This window comes from Acinonyx jubatus, chromosome A1, assembly GCF_027475565.1.
Source record: "Acinonyx jubatus isolate Ajub_Pintada_27869175 chromosome A1, VMU_Ajub_asm_v1.0, whole genome shotgun sequence".
Lineage (NCBI taxonomy): Eukaryota > Metazoa > Chordata > Mammalia > Carnivora > Felidae > Acinonyx > Acinonyx jubatus.
The window spans coordinates 81280208-81300507 of NC_069380.1; the positions used below are offsets into that span (position 1 = coordinate 81280208).

At 52.9% G+C, this 20300-nt stretch overlaps 1 protein-coding gene across 3 annotated transcripts in view; it reads right to left on the reverse strand.

The window, feature by feature from the left end:
* RASA3 (RAS p21 protein activator 3) overlaps positions 1-20300 on the reverse strand; it is a 119964-nt gene that overhangs the window by 43254 nt on the left and 56410 nt on the right. For all 3 annotated transcript variants that reach the window (XM_053218253.1, XM_027065290.2, XM_027065292.2), the window contains 2 exons: positions 16015-16118; positions 6765-6859 (listed from right to left, as the gene is read on the reverse strand). In XM_053218253.1, coding sequence (XP_053074228.1) covers positions 6765-6859; positions 16015-16118 — 199 coding nt within the window. Of the gene's footprint in view, positions 1-6764; positions 6860-16014; positions 16119-20300 lie in introns of those variants that run through there.

The window sequence follows — 20300 nt, forward strand, 5'->3', positions numbered from 1 at the left end:
AGATCCCAGGGCTCCAGATAAGGCACAGCTACCCCCGAGTTAAAGGGTCCAGCCCAACAGGCACATTGCACTCCCAGCTTTAAGGACAGCAGACCGCTGTTTCAGAAGAAAGAAGTCAAAAGGCACAAGGTGCCAGAGAAAGCAGCCTCCCCAACATGTTTGCTTGCTTTTATCTGCATCCCTTCATACAACAGGTGCCTGCATCAGACACCTGCCCCATCGCCTCAGTACATGTGTATGTGTGTCTGTGTGTGTGTGGCCTGGACACCAGGCCAGGGGATCTCAGTCCTGTGCCCCAGGCAGGAAGTTAATGCCCATGGATGCTTCTGAAGGACAGGGGAGCAGAGGTGGCTGGAATTTTGAGAGCAAGACCAGTGCTGTGTTTCTGCCTGCATCTACGTCTCTGCCAACGTCGGCCCAGCTGGAGGACCCAACCAGGTTACCATCAGGGGTCAGGGGTCAGGAGAGGGAAGAGGAGAGGGGACTGCGAAGAAGAGAGGAGGCTGTTCCTAAGAAACATGCAACAGTAGCAGGTGTGACACACTGACATATTTCTAGGAGTACACACAACGTTAAAATTAACGCTCTTTTTAATTAGAAAAGGAGGCTGAGCTGGATAATCTCCAAGGTCCCTTCTGACTGAAACTTCTAGACTCTGCAACTTGGGGAGGGCCCTCTGAAGGCTGCCTTGTGCTAGAAGAATCCAGGGCCCCAGACTGACAGACGGATGGACGGATGGACTGGAGGAAAGCATGGGCAGGACTGCTCAGCAGCGCCCCCAGTGGCCTCCTGGGTTCTCCTGCAGCTGCGGAGACACCTGCACAGGGCCCTGCTTGCCCAGCGGCGTGGAGGCCAGCCTCCCGGGTCCTCTGGCTCACCCACAACACTGACACGGGAGACCTGACGTGCCCCTGATGTGCCCCAGGCGCTGCCCTTTCTGGCCCTTCCCTCACCTGCAGGACAAATGGTCTCAGGAAGGGGAAGTGATGGATGGTGGGTCCAGAGCAGCATCACACCTGTGTGACCCTGGGCAACATCCGGTGTCCAGGGCACTCACCCCGTATCTGCAGAGGCGCTGACGGGCTCCGGCCACGCACATAACTCCAGGAATACCTCCTGAGCACCGCGCTTCCCAAGGGGTCAATGGGCCCTTCCCAAAGCCCTGGGAGCTTCTGGCCCAGAGCGCCCCTCCCATGACAAGCGTGCACACAGCAGGCTCCAGGACGCACACCACCCCATCCACCCAGCCTGGGAGGGGTGGGCCTCGGTGTCGCCGGCTCTGCAGGTGCGGCAAACACACGCCCACGCTGCCAGCAGTGACCCTGGCGGGCCGCATCCTGCAGCTCCCTTGCGCGGAGTCGGGTCAGGTTCCGGGCTCCCCGCCGGCGCCCTGAGGCAGGCGCTGCCATCTGCCAAGGTGAGGGTGCGAGGCGCAGGCCGCCCACTCCCCCTCGTCGCGCATGTCCCCCACCCCCGCACACCACCCCTGATCCCCTCGTCGCGCACATCATCCACGCCCTCTCGCCCAGCACGCCGCCCACGCCCCCCTCACCCACACCGTCGTCGCCCACGCCCCCCTCGCCACCCTTCAAACCCGACCACTCAGCAAATGCTCCACCTGAGCGAGCAGAGGAAGGACGTACCCCTAACAGGCTGCTCCCGGTTGACGCCCGCAACCTGCATTCCCAGCCGCGAAACCTTAAAGTCGCCACGGCCGTTCGGGAATCACGTCACTACTTCTGAGAGGCTTCTGACAAGTGGGGACGTGTCCGGGCTGAGACAACCCCACCAACGACGACCCACAGCCCCATTTCCGGTTTGTCCCAGAAGAGGACCCGCACATCCACACAGCGGGCCCCGCTGCTCCGCTGCTGAGCTTCCTCTCCAGGGGGTGCACCTCCGCACCGAGGGGGGCAGACGCTGAGAGGAACACCTCCCCAGCGAGGGGGCAGATTTTGAGGGGAGCACCTCCCCAGCAAGGGGGCAGATGCTGAGGGGAGCACCTTCCCACTGAGAGGGTAGATGCTGTTGGCTAACGCATGCTGCCACCATATTCGGGAGACTAGGGAGAGGACGGATCGAAGTTACACAAAACAGTACAAACTCAGAACATCACTGAAAGGACTCCTCCCCTCTCCTCCCAAAGTTAACGCAATAAATCTGCAGTTCAGAAGTTCACATCCGAAGCCAGACACAGGTTAAGGGCGTGCCCCGTGCCCTGTGGGTGACACACCACCGCCCTCACAAACAACCCGGCCACAAACACCTACACGCAAGGGCACAGGGGTGCCACACCCTCCACCCCCCCCCCCCCCCGGAAAGACAGGAAGTGTGGGTTCTCCAGCTCGCCTCTGCACAGCATTTGACACCCACTAAACGCCACCCCCGCCCTCGAAGAATCTGACCCTGGGCTTGTTTTGATCTCAGCAGAGGCTCCCCCCTTAGAGGCCTAGTCACAGGCCCCACGTGCTGAGCCGAGGGCAGTAGGTGGGGCCCTGCTGGGCAGGCGACTCCTCCCAAGGGCCCTGCATCTGTGAGGAGAAAAACCTTGGAGCAGCGCGTTACAAAATGCTGACTGCATAGCTTTTCCCATTTTTATTCAACGTGAACGGTGATAGTAAGAAGTTTAAAAAGCAACTGGGAGATGAACACCCGGACCTGCGGCCCAGCCGCTGCCCATAAACACCCTGTCCCGCTGCAGAAAGGGGCCCATCCACATCAGGACCCACCAGCGGGCCAGCCCTGGGCCATAAATCACACAACGTCTGCTCTTGGATCGGAACTTGAAATACAAATCACTATCAGAAAGACAGCTTAAAATCCCCAAATATTTGAAGATTGAACAGCATACTTCCAAATAACAGACCAAAGAAAAAGTCTCAAGAGCAACTGAGAGATATTTGATTTTATTTCTTTTCATAAGTGAAAATGAAAATAAAACTTATCACAATGTATGGGATACAGTGAAAGCAGTGCTTGCTGGGAAATTTATAGCAGTGACCGCACACATTCGAGACAAAAGATCTAACCTCAATAATCTAAGGAAACTGGAAAGAGAAGAGCAAGAGCAGAAATCAACAAAACTGAAAACAGAAAATCAATAGAAAAAATCAACAAAACCAAAAGCTGTTTTTGTTTGTTTTTTAACGATCAATAAAACTGATTAAACCTCTAGCTAGGCTAAGAAAATAGAAAACACAAATTACTAATAACAGAATGAAAGGGGCCATCACTGGTGCTGCTGCGAAGCCATCCTGTGGGTTCTGAACCGGCGGCTCCGGGGGCACCTTTGTCACACCAGTGGAACTCAGGACAAAGAATGACCCTCTGTGAACGGAGGATAAGAATCTCTCCTATTGTTACACTCTAGCTCCTGGAGGCAGCTAATGCGCCACAAGGATACTAACAATAGAGGCCTAGTGGGGCAAGGACATGGGAGTCCCTTCTACTTTCTGGTCAGTTTTCTGCGAACATAAAATTGAAAAAGTTTATCACCTAAGAAAGAAAATCACAGTGGTTCCCACACATTTTTCTCAGGAAAGCATCAGATCCCTGGCCTGGAGAGAGGGCCTTGACCACGAGCTGCGATGACAGCAGCAGACTGCACCCTCCCGGTCAAGCCCCGGTCCACACGCCAGGAGGCCGGGCCCGGAGTCAGCGCACAGGAGGGCCCCTGGTCACCAAGCACTCGGACCTTGGTGGTGCTGAGAGCAGGCGAGACTCCCGTGAACACAGAAGCCAAGGACCAGTCAGAAACGGCACGTGGAGGCCAGTCCTTGCCTCCCTCACTTCCCCAAACCCACAGGAAGATTCAGAGCTGGGCCCTCAATGCAGACAGCTACTGGCTCTTGGCAAGTCCTTCAAGCAGGGTTGTCTGACACAGAGGATAGACGAAATTCCTGGGGTTTCCAGCCACACTAAAGGTGCTGGAAGACGGCCAGGGTTTGCTGTCAGAGTTTTCTGGATGCACACTTCAATGGCAAGTCTGCAGAGACCACAGAGCACGTGGCAGAGCTCAGTGGCAGCTGGGTGTCCTTGGAGGAGCTGGGGAAGGGTCCCTGTGCCCGCTCAGGTGATTGGTGGGGACCGACTCCCTCCCCTTGCAATACGGAGAAGCACCCGTCCCTGCCAACCGCGTGGTTCTGATCCTCTCACCCAGGGTCAGGGAAAGAACAGAGCAACTAATTCTTGTGAATAAAATGATTTTCCAGAGACTTTAACAAACATCAGTTCCAGAAGGAATCAAGAAATTTTTAATTGCCTTTTCCCCCATTACTTTGATTCCTTGATCTCTTGTTGGCCCCAGTTTTCTGGCACTTTCTTTCTGACGCATGCCTTTACATATGAATTGCAGAACCGATGGATTCAAGAAACCATATACCATCCTCTGCCCTTCTAAAAATCGTAAATGAGACATTTCAGGATGAAACAGCTGTAGGCAAAAGATTGTGCTGCACTTTTACGGGCCAGTTTGAATGTAGGAACCACTGCTCCCTCCGCAGTTATGACTGCTTCCTAGGCAGGTACTCTGAGATCGAAGTACCCTAAATAAAACCCTCAGCACAGGGCCTGGACCTTGGCGGGCACTCAATACACACAGTCCTTCCTCTATCTCCCCAGTACCAGCAATGCCCATTTGCTGCTCGTAACGCTGATCCCTAGGAAGCTGGCCCAGCTACAGGCACACCCCATCTGGAGGGTGTAAGGGTCGGGCTCAGGAGGACAAGGTCCTGGTCCACAGGCACATGAAAGGCACCAGTTATGAAACAGTCTGGATGTTCCACACAGCACAGTACAATCAACATACACACCGCATTTATAAGGTTTGTGGTGACGGAGTGGTTCTGGACCCTGACTGTGGCGGTGGTTGCACAGACCTCCACACACGATGAAATGCACGGGATACATATGTGATTTGCACGTGCACGCACACACTGTACGTGTGCAGACATGTAAAAGCGGTGAGATCTGAGGTCTGTGCACTGCAGAATGTCCGTGTCCCGGCTGTGGCCAGTTACACAGGATGTTGCCATGAGGAAAACGGCATGAAGGAACACAGGCCTTTCTTCACTTGGTTTTGTCTTTAAGGATAAATAGGAGAGCACACAGTTTGCTAATCATCATTGCCTGTGTTTGCCTGTGTACTATTTTCTGGGACTGTCTATGAATCTGTAAGCATTTCGAAATTAAAAGTTAAGTTTAAAAACAAGGGGAGAAAAAAGAAAAGCTACACTTGACAATGAAGTCAGACTTAAACCAGGGCTGGCCCAGTGTGAAGAACGCAGTGAAGACACATCGTGGCCGGCTGCTGGAGGAGGAGTCCTCGTCACCGCCACAGCCTGTTCCACTGCTGAACAAAAGTCATGGGGAAACCGCCAAATCAAAAGGCAGGAATGGCACGTGGCCCTGTAGCCTTCTGTCTGCAGACGGAAGCACCAGGGCGGCCCGTGTGCTCCTGGTGTTAATTAGCTCATTGTCACTGCTACAGCTGCTCTTGGAATCTGGGCACACACGGGGATTCCGCAGTAGCTGTGTGTCTACTGATTTCTGCGGCACGTGTGGGCCCCTTGGCCAGAATTCAGTGTAAGCCACTGAGACAACATCTTTCTTGGGCTCAGCTCCTCAACCCTTCCCTCCCCCTGCCTCTTTCTCCAAGTCTGTGGATTGATCGCAGGGGCTACCAGGGGCCCCACAGCACACGGAAACTGGACGCTCTGCCTTCACCCTCACAGCTCAACCAAGGCTGAGGGTCTACAAGGAAGTGTGGGGACAAGCAGCCAGCCAGGCCCCCAAATGCCGGGCCAGGTGCCTATGGGTGAGATGTGCCGGGCAGAGCGGGGTCCTCAGCAGCTACCTACTTTGGGGATTCTGTCCGAGGGACCACCTTGCCGCACATCAGGTCCCGTCCAGTATTCACAAAACCCCATTTTACATATGAGGAAATGAGGCTTGCTGGGGGCCCCGCCGACATATTTCACTGGTGGATGGGGGCACTGGGCTTGCAGCCAGGCCTGCCTATGCCAGACCCTGTGCTGGCTCCCATACCCTGGCCAAGCCCTGGCGACTCCCAGGACCACTGACAACAGTGCTCCCGTGTCCTGGTGTCGCGGCGGTGCGCTATCCTCCCGCTTGTGGATTGCAGACACCAGCGCGGGCTTAGGAGCTCAGCTGGAAGCCACACAAGCAAGGTCGAGGGAGAAGAGAGGCTGTGGGCCACCCTCCCACCGTGTGGTCCCAGATGCTTGGTGTGGGCATGGGCAGTGCCCCATCATAGTGACGGGAGGGTTGGGAACTAGAACCCCACAGCCTCCCCACGCCCGGGCAGGGGGTCAGTCCCTAATAACACATGACCGAGAAGAGCCCAGGGGATGCTTCAGACGACAGGAAACTCGGTGACTGGTCACTTCCCTTCTCTCCAAACCCTCCTTTGCTACATGTGGGAGCTGGAAATGCACGCAGGCCCTTCCGGCAACTGGGACCCGCAGTGCGAGGCTGTGCGTTCGCTCCTGCCCCAGCTTTGCTTTTGCTTGCCCATATTTTCTGTTCACCTTCAGTTCTGTGTAATTACTGTCCTTTCCAATTTTATGCTTCACACATGTCAAAGTGCGACAACAACCGAAAGAATGAACACGGTGAACAGGCCTAGGCGCATTGTGGATAAGAGGACACGCTTGCTAACCATCGCTCCCTGTTAGGATCCCAGTCCTGCATCTGTCTCTGCAGCCACCCCGCAGCCCCTCCCACAGGCCCCACCGAGACCTCACCTGCACTTCAGAGTCTGCATCCACGTGCTGCAGCTGGAACCACGTGTCCCTGTTGTGGTACTTGGGCAGGTCCTCCTTCTGGATGGCCACCTTCCCTACAACACACACGCAGAAGAAAAGCAGTCAAACGAGGGGACAAACCCCCGAAACAACAAGCGGGGCTCTCCACCACCACCGCCAGGCTTCGCAGCGGCATCGTCCAGAACAGGTAACTGGGTAAACCAATAACACCGTGCTGTCTTCCTTCCAGCGGGTCAGTACATGCCACATTTCCTCCGGAAAGCCTCACATGGGACCTGGCTGGGGCTACCCATTCTACTCCTTGATTCGAGGTTTTAGGAGAAGAAAAGCCTGCCCATCTGTCTGGTCCCAGGGAGCTCAGAACAGGCTGCCTCAGAATAGGCTGCTCTGAGCTGGAGGCAAGTGAGTGAGCTGGAGGCAGGTGCAGGAAGAAGCCGTCCCAGAGCTCCCTTGGCTGTCCGCCCCCCGTAGCCCAGGAAACGTCTGAGGAGCAGGGGCTGCCGTGGACCCTCGCCCAGGAGGTGTTATGGTGAGGAGGTCAGAGGGGTGCCCCCAGGATGGTCCTGCACAAACAGCCCTAACTCCACTAACCCCCATGTGCTCGCCTCCCAGTCTGCCACCCTTGGAGGCCCAAACTCTTTCCCCCTCGTCTGGTCGCTGCTCTGGACACAGACCGTCCAGCCTGCTCTTGGAACAAGCCGTCACTGAGGTGTCCCCTGCGTGACATATGCCACAGGTGTTAACTCTCTTGTTAAACTCTCTCTGAGTCCAGTGTCACAGGGAGAACCTCGGTGGGCAGAGAGAAAGGTTTCCTCCAACCTGGGACTCCAGACCCCATGAGACTTACCCACTGGGCACAGAGGGGTACTTGGAAGGCAACATACGTGCCAAGAAGCCTGTCCAAGTGCCAGAGGGCTGGGGCCTGGGGACTTGGGACAACTGACTCCCACCATTGCTGCCTTCAGCCCCCATGCACCTGTCCATTGGCCATTCATCATTTTGGCATATTTGTGTGGCTCCATATTCCCAAAGAGAAGGTCACAGCACCTCGCACCTCCCAGCCGGAAAACAGCCCTGGGAAAGACCCTGGAATCATGCCACTGGGCTCACTGGCACAGCCAGCACCAGTGTCCCCCCGCCCCCCGAGAAGCGGATGCAGTGGCAATGCCACTGACCACCTGGACCCCACTGGTTCAGTTCTCACCTGGAGGACCCTGCACAGCCACAGACCGCATGACATATCAAAGCCACTGCTGGCAGTTGACAGGTGGCCACGGAAGGGAGAAGACAGACGGCGAGAGGCAGGTGCAGAGCCAGGGACATGCAGCACACAAAGGCGCCACAGAAATGCAACAGAAGCCCAACTTACAGGCCACGCGGGATCCCCTCCAGCAGCATCGTCATGGGGCAGGATGGCTCCCTCGGGAACCCCACTCCTTCCCCACCTCAGTCCTCCCCGCCCCCAGCACCTGGCCTGCTGGGTCTCGGGCCTCCGACCACCCCCCACCACCCCCACACATGGCCACCAGGCAGACTGGCGAGAAAACACCATCCTTCCTCTCTGCAGCTCCTGCAGACCGATCCCTTTTCCTCGCCACGGGAATGTGATTCTGAGTCCATGGAATAAAGCCATGTGAAAACAATTTTTGGAATTGAATTGAGCAATATATTTCATTGAAAAAAAATAAACCTTCAGACTATGATTAGTGCAGCTGGATGGGAGGGTTACGTGTGAGGTTTGAAATTTTAAGTAACTGCAATGTTTTTATGAGCTTTAGTCGGAACAGGGAAGAGCCGCGTCTTTAATGCTTATGTGAACCCTACAGCTTACACATCCAGGCTTACACAGTATACTAATGTGTCCTTTTTAAACGCATATATTAGAGTTTCTAAGTGCCGTTTGGAGACAATACCTAACCTACAAACTATAATATCTACTTAAATGTGTCCCCATCTATCTGAATGACAGCAAAAGGTCACTGAGCCACTCTGGGCCTCACTGTCTCACAGTGGTGGTGCTGCCTGCCTTAACACAGTAAAAAGCCCAGGCTTATTTCCTCTCTGGGGTGCTACACCTGTGAGGGTCTGTTCAGAAGACAGCATATGTCAGGTGGCACAAGAGGGCAGGTGACGTGGAGAACCTGGTACAGAGGGTGAGAGGACGTGGGGGAAGGTGGATATAGAAACCTGCAGGAAGATTAAGCTGACTTAATGAGGGACAGACAGACGCTTCCTGAAATGAGCCGGCGGCAGGGATGCTGCTCGTATCACTCCAGTTCACCCCGGCGTCCTAGCTAGCGCACGGAGGCAAGAAAAAGAAGCAAGGGCACGTACCCTAGAAAGGAAGAAATGTTTGAAGAATCTATAGGAAAAGATAGTAGAACAGGTGTGTTCAGCAAAACCACAGAATGCAAAGTAATACATAAAGATCAATTGTACTTGTGCATGCAAGCAATGAGAACAAAAAGTGAAATAAAGGGGCACCTGGGTGGCTCAGTTGGCTAAGTGTCTGACTCTTGATTTTGGCTCAGGTCATGATCTCAGGGCTGTGAGATCGAGCCCCACATGGGGCTCTGCACTAACAATGTGGAGTCTGCTTAATATTCTCTCTCTCCCTCTGCTCCTCCACTCACACACTCGTGCCCTCTTGGTCTCTCTCTCTCTCAAAAAAGAATTGAAATAAAAAAAAAACAGTACCATTCACAAAATGATGCTTTTATGTCTTGTGCCTCTGGTGTGCTACCTAAGAAATCTTTGTCTACTCCATCAAAACCATAAAATACATAAGGATAAATACACACACACACACACACACACACATATGTGTGTGTATGTGTGTGTATATATATATATATGTATATATTTATACATATGACGCATATACTGAAAACCTATCACAAACGCTGATGAGAGAGATTAAGAGAAGACCAAGCATGTGCCCTATTAGAGGGTCCAAAGAGATGCTAAGATGTTAATTCTCCTCCAAATTAATCTACACACCTATACAATCTCAGTGGTGTTGGAAATTGAGAAGTGGATTAAAAAATGTGAGTCACAACTCGAAGGGCCTAAACAGCAAAACAAGTTTGGAAAAGAACAGTTGACATGCTCACACCACTGACTTGAGACTGGATTTGAGGCTACAGGCGCCGAGACAGCGGGCACCAGGGCCAGGCAAGGATCACAGACCAACGGACCAGGACAGAGGACCAGAAACAGACCCGTGCATATGAAGTTGGTGGTTTTCAGGAAGGCATCAGGGTAACTCAATGGATAAACCATTGCTGGATGGTCCTTCAGCAAACAAGGGTGCCACAACCCGACATTTACGAGAAAAAAAATGAACTTTGTGCCACGTGTGCAATTCACCTGGAATAGATATAAATGTAGGAGCTAAAACCATAAGCTTTCTACAAAAAAGAAGGAGGAGGATGAAGAGGAAATCTTCACAGCCCTGGAGTAGGCAAAGATTTCTTAGATATGACATCAAAAATATAAACAATTAAAGAAAGAATTTTGACTAATTGGACTTCATCAAAATTAAAAACTTCTGGCCTTCAAGAGACACTGGTAAGAAAATGAACAAAGGGAAGAAAATATTTGTAAAACAAATGATCCAATGAAGCACTTGTATCCAGAATACACAAAAAACTTTAACAACTCTGTAATAAAACAACCCAGTTAAAAGGGCAAAAGATTTGGACAATTCACCAAAGAAGAGATATAGATGGTAGACGTATGAAAACATGCCTCATTCTTCATCATGAAAATGCAGTAAAAACCGCAGTGAGATCCTACACACATATTAGAATGACAAAAATGGGTTAAAAATTAAAAGTGCCAACTCTGAGTGTGTGGAGAGGCTGTGTGGTTCCTGGGGCTCTCACGCAGCTGCAGAGAATTCAAGATGGCACAGTCACGGAGGAGCACGGCGTGGCAGTCTCTACCAGGGGCAGACACACACCACAGTGGAGGGGGAACCTTTTTCCTCCTACCCTTCTAGGTTCTCTAGGGCTCTGCAACAGAGGAAAGATGAACAAGAGAACAACAAACAGAAGTTTACCAACATGTCTCTCAGATCTACATGGGGGAAACTCAGCAGTGCACAGGGACTTGTGCTAATGCAACATCTTAACCTGAAACAATGACAAATTTCGAAGAGACACCAAGGAAAGGCCTTCAGGTTTCCAGGGCACAAGGGGTGAGTAGAGAGAAGGGTGTCACATAGACCCCTCTGGTGTCACCTTGAGGCTAACTCTAGGGTCATCTCGGTGATTAACTTCTGGCAAGTTCATGTCCTACTTTTAGGGCAGGCTGGAGATCTTTTCTTGTGCCTGCTTATTCTCAACTGCCTTCAGCTCAAAGTAATCCTTATGCCAAAGTGTGTATTTGGGGATGGCAAATTCTGCCATCTTTCAACACTTAGACGCCCTGGCAATCTGCCTCTTAGGAATCTTCCAAGAGAAACAAAAACACGTGTCAATATAAAGACCTGGTATAACGATAAGAATGTTGCCAGCAGCTTTATTCACAACCACTAAAAATTGGAAACAACCCTCACTTCCATCCAGTGCTGAAGTGGTAAATAGCAGCACATGTGTACAAAGGGATGCTCGGTGAGGGGAGCATACTAGATGAAGGAAGCCAGACATGGCGGCCCACGTACTGTGTGGCTCCATTTGTGTGACATTCTGGAAAAGGTAAGACTGTAGAAATAGATGCCACATGCATCGTTGCGGGCGCTGAGGGTATAGGGAGTGCGTCAAAAGAGGCCGCAGGGAAGCTCTGGGGGATGGAAAGAAGTCTTAACTGTGGACCATTAACACGGCTGTCAACACCTGTCAGACTCCACGCCTAAAGGAGGTGCATTGCACAGCATAAAAATCATACTTCAGTAAACCTCGTTATAAACAAAAGAATAAAGGTCTTGTTTCTGCCTCTCCCCTTTGGTAGAGAATCTGGAGGAAGCTGCTGCCAGTCCTGGGCTGGAGGGACAGCTGGAGAGACAGTGGTTTGAGCCAGGTCCCCCAGAGGAAGAGGGGCCTTGGGAGGACCCTGGGCAGGGGTGGCCACCAGAGCCAGAGGTGGGAGAGTGGGGAACGCCCCAGCCTCTGCCCCACCCCCCAATCCTGCCAGCCCAGACCTAACTGGAGGCTGGGTGGGTGGAGGGGGAGAAGGAGAGCCCAGGAGCGATCCAAGGGGCACAGGGACCGTTCACTAGAATCCCCCGTACCAAGTAGCATGGACTAAACACACTTCCTTGTTTTGGTCACCAAAACCATCAATGCCGTTCGGAGCCTTGGTCTGCACCACAGGACGGCTCTGTGTTGGTGCAATTCTACCCCAAAGGAGAGCAGCCACACTTCAGTGTGTCTAGCAGCCGCGTCCGGGTTAAAGGACATCCCCTGTGCACGAGAAGCACTGAAAGCAGCTACTGAACCATGGCTCCTCAACACACTCAGGCCGCTTGGCTGGAAACCCTGCTTGATATCAACTCCTTCTGGTGCTAACCTTCTCTGGCCCAGGAAACCCCAGGCTACTGACCATGTGATGTAGGGATCGCAGCTGATGTGCACCCTCCCGCGCAGGTCACTTCCAGTTACCCCCAAACCCACTCTGGATGTTTCTCGCCTGCAGCTGACCTTCAGCCCATGGGGGCACAGGGTGGACTGGAGGGAGGGCACCTGGACCAGGTAGCGGCACCCTGCTCCTGCAGCTCTGGGGTTCTGTAATCAGCCCTCGCTATTAAGCTCCAGAGTCTGGACTATGTGTTTCCAGTGGGCACCTCCACCGGGACACTCGTGCGGCACCAGGGAGCCTGGAGATGAGTGTGGTTTCCTCCAGGTGTGCGATGCCATCAGACCCGACATCAGAAACCCCAAGAAGCCAGTGACACTGTGATTGATCCCATGGCATGAATTTATACTCTCATCGTGGTAACAACATAATCACTAGTCCTAACTTTAGTCTCTCCCTGGAGACCCAGGTCGTTGATTATTTCTACAGCTGCAAAAATGGTGGCAGGGCATCGACATTCAACTGCCGACATAGCAGTTTCAACGCCACCAAGACTGCTAAGCCATTATGCTGCTGGTTACCTTTAAAAATGGCAGAGGCCTGGGGCGCCTGGGAGCTCCATTGGTTAAGTGTCCGACTTCGGCTCAGGTCATATCTTGCAGTTCGTGGGTTCGAGCCCTGCATCAGGCTCTGTGCTGACGGCTCGGAGCCTGGAGCCTGCTTCAGATTCTGAGTCCCCCTCTCTCTGCCCCTCCCCTGATCATGCTCTGTGTGTGTCTCTCTCTCAAAAATAAATAAACATTAAAAAAAAATTTTTAATGGCAGATGCCTTAAAGAGACAGCTTATTTGATTATTTTGAGGAGACATAACCCACAACCATTTGAGCAGTTTCTCTGATTGAAATGTGAAAAAGTAGGGCACCTGGGGGCTCAGTCAGTTGTAAGTCCAACTCTTGATTTCAGCTTGGGTCATGATCTCACAGCTCTTGAGTTCGAGCCCTGCATCAGGCTCCATGCTGCCATGAAGCCTGCTTGGGATTCTGTCTCTCCCTCTCTCTGTCCTTCCCCTGCTCCTGCTCTCTCTCTCAAAATAAATACACAAACATTAAAAAAAATTTAAATGTGCAAATATAATTTTTTATCCTTAAGATTACCACTCAAAAAAGCTTTCCTATGTCTCCAAAGATAAATCAAATCTTCTTCATTATAGGGTAGTCTGAGTCAACACGGAAACCATCTGGGAAGCCTCTGGGTACTGGATGACATCTGATGCTCGGAATGAAGACCTATCACACACCAGCAGGATGCAAAGGGGATCCAGAGCGAGAGCAGGTTCTGGGGTGATGCGCAGGAGCCCCACTAAAGGGTCTTTGGCAGGGAGGACCAAAGCAGGTGCGGACACACCCCATCCTCCCATGCCTCTGCTAACACTGGTAACCACTCCCCTACAAAAACGACAGGAGATGCTTAGCACACGTGCTAGCTGTGCATCTTCAGGCAAGTATCTTACCCTCTCTGAGCCTGCTGCTTCTTCTTTAGCAAGTGCAGGCGGTACCTAGTTCCAGGGGTTATGCCCATGAAAATACTGGCACAGTGTCTGGCATGTACCTGCATCCAATACATGTTAGTTTCCTTTTAACTGTTAGGATCAGCTAACAGTTGAGGAGCCCCACAAAATCATGGAGTTTCAGGCTCAGCCCCCGAAGACAGGCTGCACACGAGCTCATCACCACAGGCTAGTCAGATGTCAGGAAATGGAGGCGCGTTTAGAGCCTTCTTGCGTTAGGAAGGTGTGGCAGGCACCCCCATGATGGTGGTGGTCTGTGTGGATGCACAGTGGGGGCCGTGCTTATGTGTGTGAATGGAGACAGAGAGGCTCCTGTGGACATTGAGAGGTTTAGTCCAGATAACAATTTGGGTCAGATTATGAAAGGTCTTCAATGCATGCTAAGGAGTACAGACTTTCCTCTCTGAGCCACATCCAGCAGTACAGCTACAAGCTTGACAATTCCTCCCTCCCTTCCTTCCTTCCCTTCTCTCCTTTTTCTTCCCTCCTTTCTTCTCCTTCCCTCCCTTTCCCTTCCTTTCTTCCTTTTTTTTTTTTTTTAAAATATTAATCAGGCTCTACAATGGAAGCATGTAGCCCCAGAAAAGGGTTTCTTCAGGAGGGTGAGTGTCTATAAAACACTGAATTTCTAAAATGGGATAAATATAATGTATGGAGGTACGTTATATTGTCTTTCAACAAATGTTTGGTGACTGTCTCCCAAGCCAAAGCCGGATGTTAGGGAGAGACACAACAGTCACTGCTGGGTCCAGACTGTCCTGAGCTTTCTCGTAGGTGCAGAGGGATGCCAGTGGTCAGCTGCTCACAGGGAGGAGGTGCCGATGGCCGGCATGAAGAAAGAGCAGCTCTGGAAGCTGTGGGAGAACGGAAGGATGGAGGGAGAGAGAGGCAAGCTCTGCGGCCATGGTCCAAGCAGAGTGCAGAGGGTCGGGGCCACCCCTGGGATGGGAGAAAAGTGGACTCCAGGGTAGTGCAGGGTACTGGGTCTTGGTGGGTCAGTCAGGAAGGTGAGGAAGGGGCAGGTGTGGGTTTTACCTGGTGATGAGGAACCTTGGGCCACCACCAGTTCAGCATGACAACCACAGGGGGCTGTGGGGCAGCCACACTGAAGGCTGGGCACCAAGGACGCAGCAGAGAAACAGCCAGCTGGGGCGGCAGCTGGACAGCATGAGGCCGGAGGATGCGGAGGTGGGGGCGGGGGGGGTCACTACTGCCTCAGGGCTACTGTCTGGGACAGAAATACCCCTCATTGGCTGTGCAGGTGACCTTCTCTGCAGCCGGATGCCCCAAGAGAGCGCAGGAGAGAGGCATGAACACTTCATGATTCAAATGCTCTATTGCAGAGCTAAGTCCCCCAAACGCCGCCCCAGGAGCAGCCATGGCCACAACACGGGCATCACATGGGGCCTGGAATTCAGCAACTACACTTGTGCCCACACTTAGCCTCTCAATTCCTAGTTTTCATGCCACAGGAACATGAATAGGGTTTTCCTGGGACAAGTACCCTCTTGATTGGGTAGGCCCTCCTTCCTTTCCAGCAGTACTCCCCTGAGATGCTTGCACCTCTGAGAGCCCCAGTACTGTCCCAATCCCCATGGAGGGAGTCAAGAGTCAGGGACAGGGACAGCCTGGGGAAGTGGGAGGTGTCCTCTATACACTGGTTCCTCAGAGGAGCCCTTGGAAGTCATTTGGGGACAGGCTAGGGGGTCTCTGTACCCTGACTTTGAAGGACAGCTCTGAAGCCTTTGCCAGTGTGGCCTGGTGTCTGCCATGTGAATTCATGGTGTGAAGTTTCTCTACACGCTGATGGGTAGGAGGGACTTAGGCAGCTTGTCCCTGCCACGGACGACACAGGAGGCCCATCCAGGGAGGCCCATCCATGCCACAGAGGACTCAGGAGGCCCATCCAGGGCACGGGGGACTCGGGAGGCCTGCCCCAGGCACCTCGCCACAGCTAGGCCAGCCCTGTGATCACTGCCACTCCCCACCGCCACTCTGCACGGCCAGAGAGGCCAGCCCAAGAATGCTGATGGGCACCGCTGGCTCCAAGCAGAGGACCTGGAGGAGACACCGGTGGCTGGCCAGAATAAGATCCCATCCAGAAGAGGCAGAAGAAGTGAAGAAAACATCCATTTCAGTACCTACCTATGATGGAATCCCTCCGGAAAACATCTCTATCGAAAATGTAAAATGACAGGTGCCGAAAATTCCGAGGAATTTCGCAGTAGAAGTCTTCTCCGTAGAAAGGGCTGAGAAATAAACAGAATGGGCTCTGTTAGACTGTGGGAGCCGCGGCCTTGCTATCTGCCGGCAGGTGCGGGAGCCTGAAGACTGAGCACCAGCCTAGGGCACACGTGTGTCACCTCACCTTTACATGTCACACTGCGCGAGTGGCCTGCTATGCTGGCGGGGAGCTCCACGCAGTAAGAGTTGCGCCCACTGTGTGTGCCCAGGACCGCTGCAACACTCTGAGTGTCTGGGGCAGCAGCTGGCAGGCCCCTTTTATGCATTCAAGGAAAACTCGGTGTCCCAGTTTCAGACCATGCCCCTTTTGTCCCAGAAGTTGGGGTGAAACCCGTACTTCTCACAGGGGAGAGGACCCCTGCCCACCAAGCTGAGCCTCCACACAGACCCTGTGCGTGAGTCACTGCGCAGAACACTCAGTTTGGGCAGAAATCCAGAGGCCCTGTCATTAAACAGACCCCAGGTGCTCTGGGTGGGCAGGGCTGAGGTCAGCAAATGTGGCTTGTGGACAGAGGACGTACACTGAAAACAGCCCTACATCAGGCCGGTTGCAGCTGCTGACAAGGTGGTCAGCAGATCACTGCAGCACACACACAGCTGCCTCGGACTTTGGTGTGTCTACCCCACGCACGCTCACAGCTAGGGTCCACAGCAGGAAACATAATCAGTCAAGGAAGAGCTAGAACAGCGTGCTACGTTGGTTAGAAAACGAGCCACGTTTGCTCCTGCTCAAGCTGGAAAGGTGAAGAGGGACAGTGGTGCCCGGAGTGGAAGTTTACAGGGAGGGACACAGATGTGCCCTGGAGAAAAAGGGAGGGGGCGGTGTCAGCTCACTCATCACCAGTCCTGAGATGACCCCCACCCCATGCTTAGGCATCTCTGAAGTCAGATGTCCCCTGCAGACAGCATAAGGAAGGACTGCTCACACGTTAATTAGCCGTAACAAGATGGTGCCTCTCAGAACTGACCAATGCCACAGGCCCCTGGGATACGGTGTTTCTGTGGCACGATGTGCCGTGGTTCCATGTGGCTCAGTTGGTGTCTGCTTCCTACCATTCTGCTCCAGCAGGAAATAATGAAATATCCTAAAACATAGGCACTTGACACGTCAGTCAAAATTACCCAGCTCCTGAAGCTCATGGGCCTCATCTCGACTCACTCCGTAAGTGGATCAGCTCAGCATGGAAGGACGGACAGACAGAGCGTATGGGCCCTGGGATCAGCTCAGCATGGCCCGGTGGCCCCAGAAGGATGGAACATATGGGCCCTGGGATCAGCTCAGCAGGGCCCGGTGGCCCCAGAAGGATGAAGCGTATGGGTCCGTGCTGGGGCTAGAAGGAGACCCCATGAGGAAAACAGACCCACGACTGTTGGTTTGTTGATGCCAGCCCCCCAGGTAGGGGATGCACCATTCCCTGGATGGGGGGCAGAGGGTGTGGTCAGGCCAGCCCCCCAGGTTGGGGATGCACCAGCCCCTGGATGGGGGGCAGAGGGTGTGGTCAGGCCAGCCCCCCAGGTAGGGGACGCACCAGCCCCTTGGGGGGGGCAGAGGGTGCGGTCAGGCCTCTGTCCTCTCTGCATGGCTGGGATAGGCTGCCTGAGTCCTGTCCCAGGCTCATGCTCGACATGAGGCAGAAGCGAGGAGCAGGTCAGTGCCCTGGCCTGGGCCCCCAATCCCAGCGTGTGGGACTCTGGTGTTTGCTCTCCACATGGAGCCGTCTTCACTCAGGCTGCAAGTCAGAACTACCTGCACAGGCTTGGAGAAAACGTGGCTGCCCTGACCCTGTCCCCTGAGAACCCTCTCCAGGGTGAGGGGCCACAAAGCAGGAATCTTTAATCCCACACCCACATGAGTGTCTAACACAAGCTGCCAGGTCATTACGGTCTCTGAACCAACCACACGTTACACATGGGCAGCATACAGATCCCTTCAGTGGTGCAGAACCCCACCTTGCACCCTCAGGCATGCCACGTGGGGCCAGGCTTCATCTTAGAGGCCATAGGGAGCCACACTCCAGGTGATGCCCGGCCCTGGGCAGCAAGCCCGTGCCCTGAGGGGCTGGTGGCATCTGATAGAGCCCAGGCCTGTGCTCCAAGTCTCTGTCTGCAGGTACTAGGTCCCCGGTGACCACACCTGTCCTTCCCCAGTGGAGCAAAGGCACCCAGGGAAGACACTGTCTTCCCCGTGTGTTGATTCCTAATTAGACTTACACGGATGTTCTTGGAACTGCCCTGTGCTTTGCTCCCTTTGGCCTGAACTGTTTGCTTTAAAAAACACACACATTTGTGGATAGGAATGTTACCTATAACTGTTAACTAAAAGCAAGAAATAGCTTTTTCTTCTTAAGAATGAAACTGTATTGAGAATTTTGCATTATAAAGTCAAAAGTAGGCTCACGAGGATGGCCAGAACTGAAAAGACAGAAAACAAGTGTGAACCCTGACATGTTGCCTGCAGGAACATAACACGGGGCGCCACTTGGGCAAACAGTGGCAGCTCCTCAAAGCGGTAAACAGAGTAAGCATGCGGCCCAACAACCCCCATGCCCAGAGCAGGGGAAACACACGTCCGCACAAATACTTGCACATGAAAGTTTACAGCAGTGTTCGTACCAGCCAAAAAGTGAAACAACCCAAAAATCCGCCAACAGAGGAAAGGATACACAAGGTGTGGTCAGTCCACACAGGGGAATATCATCAGCCACGGGAAGGAGACACGATTTGCCACCTGCTGCCACGTGGGTGCACCTTGAAATCATGACGCTCAGGGAGAGAAGCCACAAAAGGCCACACACAGTGTGATTCCATCTGCATGAAATGCCCCAAACAGGCAAATGTGGGGAGACAGAAAGTCTACCGGTGGCTGCCAGAGAGCAGGGTACCGGCAGGAAATGGGGGGCAGCAGAGGGGATGGGCTTCTTTGAGGGAGACAAAAATGTCCCACATTGACTGCGGTGTGAGCTACAACCCCAAATATACTAAACCCACAGAGCTGTACATTTTAAATAGTTGTATGGCATGTGGATTATGTCTCAATAACGCTATTTTTTAAAAAACCAAAATTTCAGGGGCGCCTGGGTGGCTCAGTCGGTTAGGCGTCCGACTTTGGCTCAGGTCATGATCTCACAGCTCGTGAGTTCAAGCCCTGCGTCAGGTTCTGTGCTGACAGCTCAGAGCCTGAAGCCTGCTTCTCATTCTGTGTCTCCCTCTCTCTCTGCTCCTCCCCTGCTTGTGCTCTGTCTCTCTCTGTCTCTCAAAAATGAATAAATGTAAAAAAATTAAAAAAAAAAACAAAATTTCAGGGTGCCTGGGTGGCTCAGTTGGTTAAGCGTCCGACTTCGACTCAGGTCATGATCTCGCAGTTCGTGGGTTCGAGCCCCACGTCAGGCTCTTTGCTGACAGCTCAGAGTCTGAAGCCTGCTTCGGATTCTGTGTCTCCCTCCCTCTCTGCCCCTGTCCCCACTCACGCTTTGTCTCTGAAAAATGAATAAATGTTTAAAAATTTAAAAAAAAAACAAAATTTTAAAAATACATAAAGAAGTCAGAAAGTGAAAGCCAGAGTTAGCATTATAGGGGATATCCTGCTAGATTTTTCCTCTGGAGATATATGAATATAGACCAAAGGCAGATATAGATGGGGGTGCATATTTTTATTTTTATTTTTTTTAATTTTTTTTAATGTTTATTTATTTTTGAGACAGAGAGAGACAGAGCATGAACGGGGGAGGGGCAGAGAGAGAGGGAGACACAGAATCGGAAGCAGGCTCCAGGCTCTGAGTCATCAGCCCAGAGCCCGACGCGGGGCTCGAACTCACGGACCGCGAGATCGTGACCTGAGCTGAAGTCGGACGCTTAACCGACTGAGCCACCCAGGCGCCCCAAGGGGGTGCATATTTTTAGATAGAAGTGGGATTACACGATGCATCCTGATACACAGTCTGCTTTTTCCTTTGATATCATGCCATGGACCACTTTCCAAACAAGTACATAACAAGTCTGTCGCCAAAGAGCACCTGAGGTGTGAGTGAGCACAGCAGCTTGATTCTCCCTCGCCAACCCTGACGGGCGCGGGCGCCTTCCTGCCTCACCGTCTGGAGCGGCAGCGGGGGGGCTGTGGCTGGCCACCTGCCCAAGAAGGACCCCCACGGCAGAAGGGTGCTCGCGGTCCAAAGGCTGTGGTGCAGAAC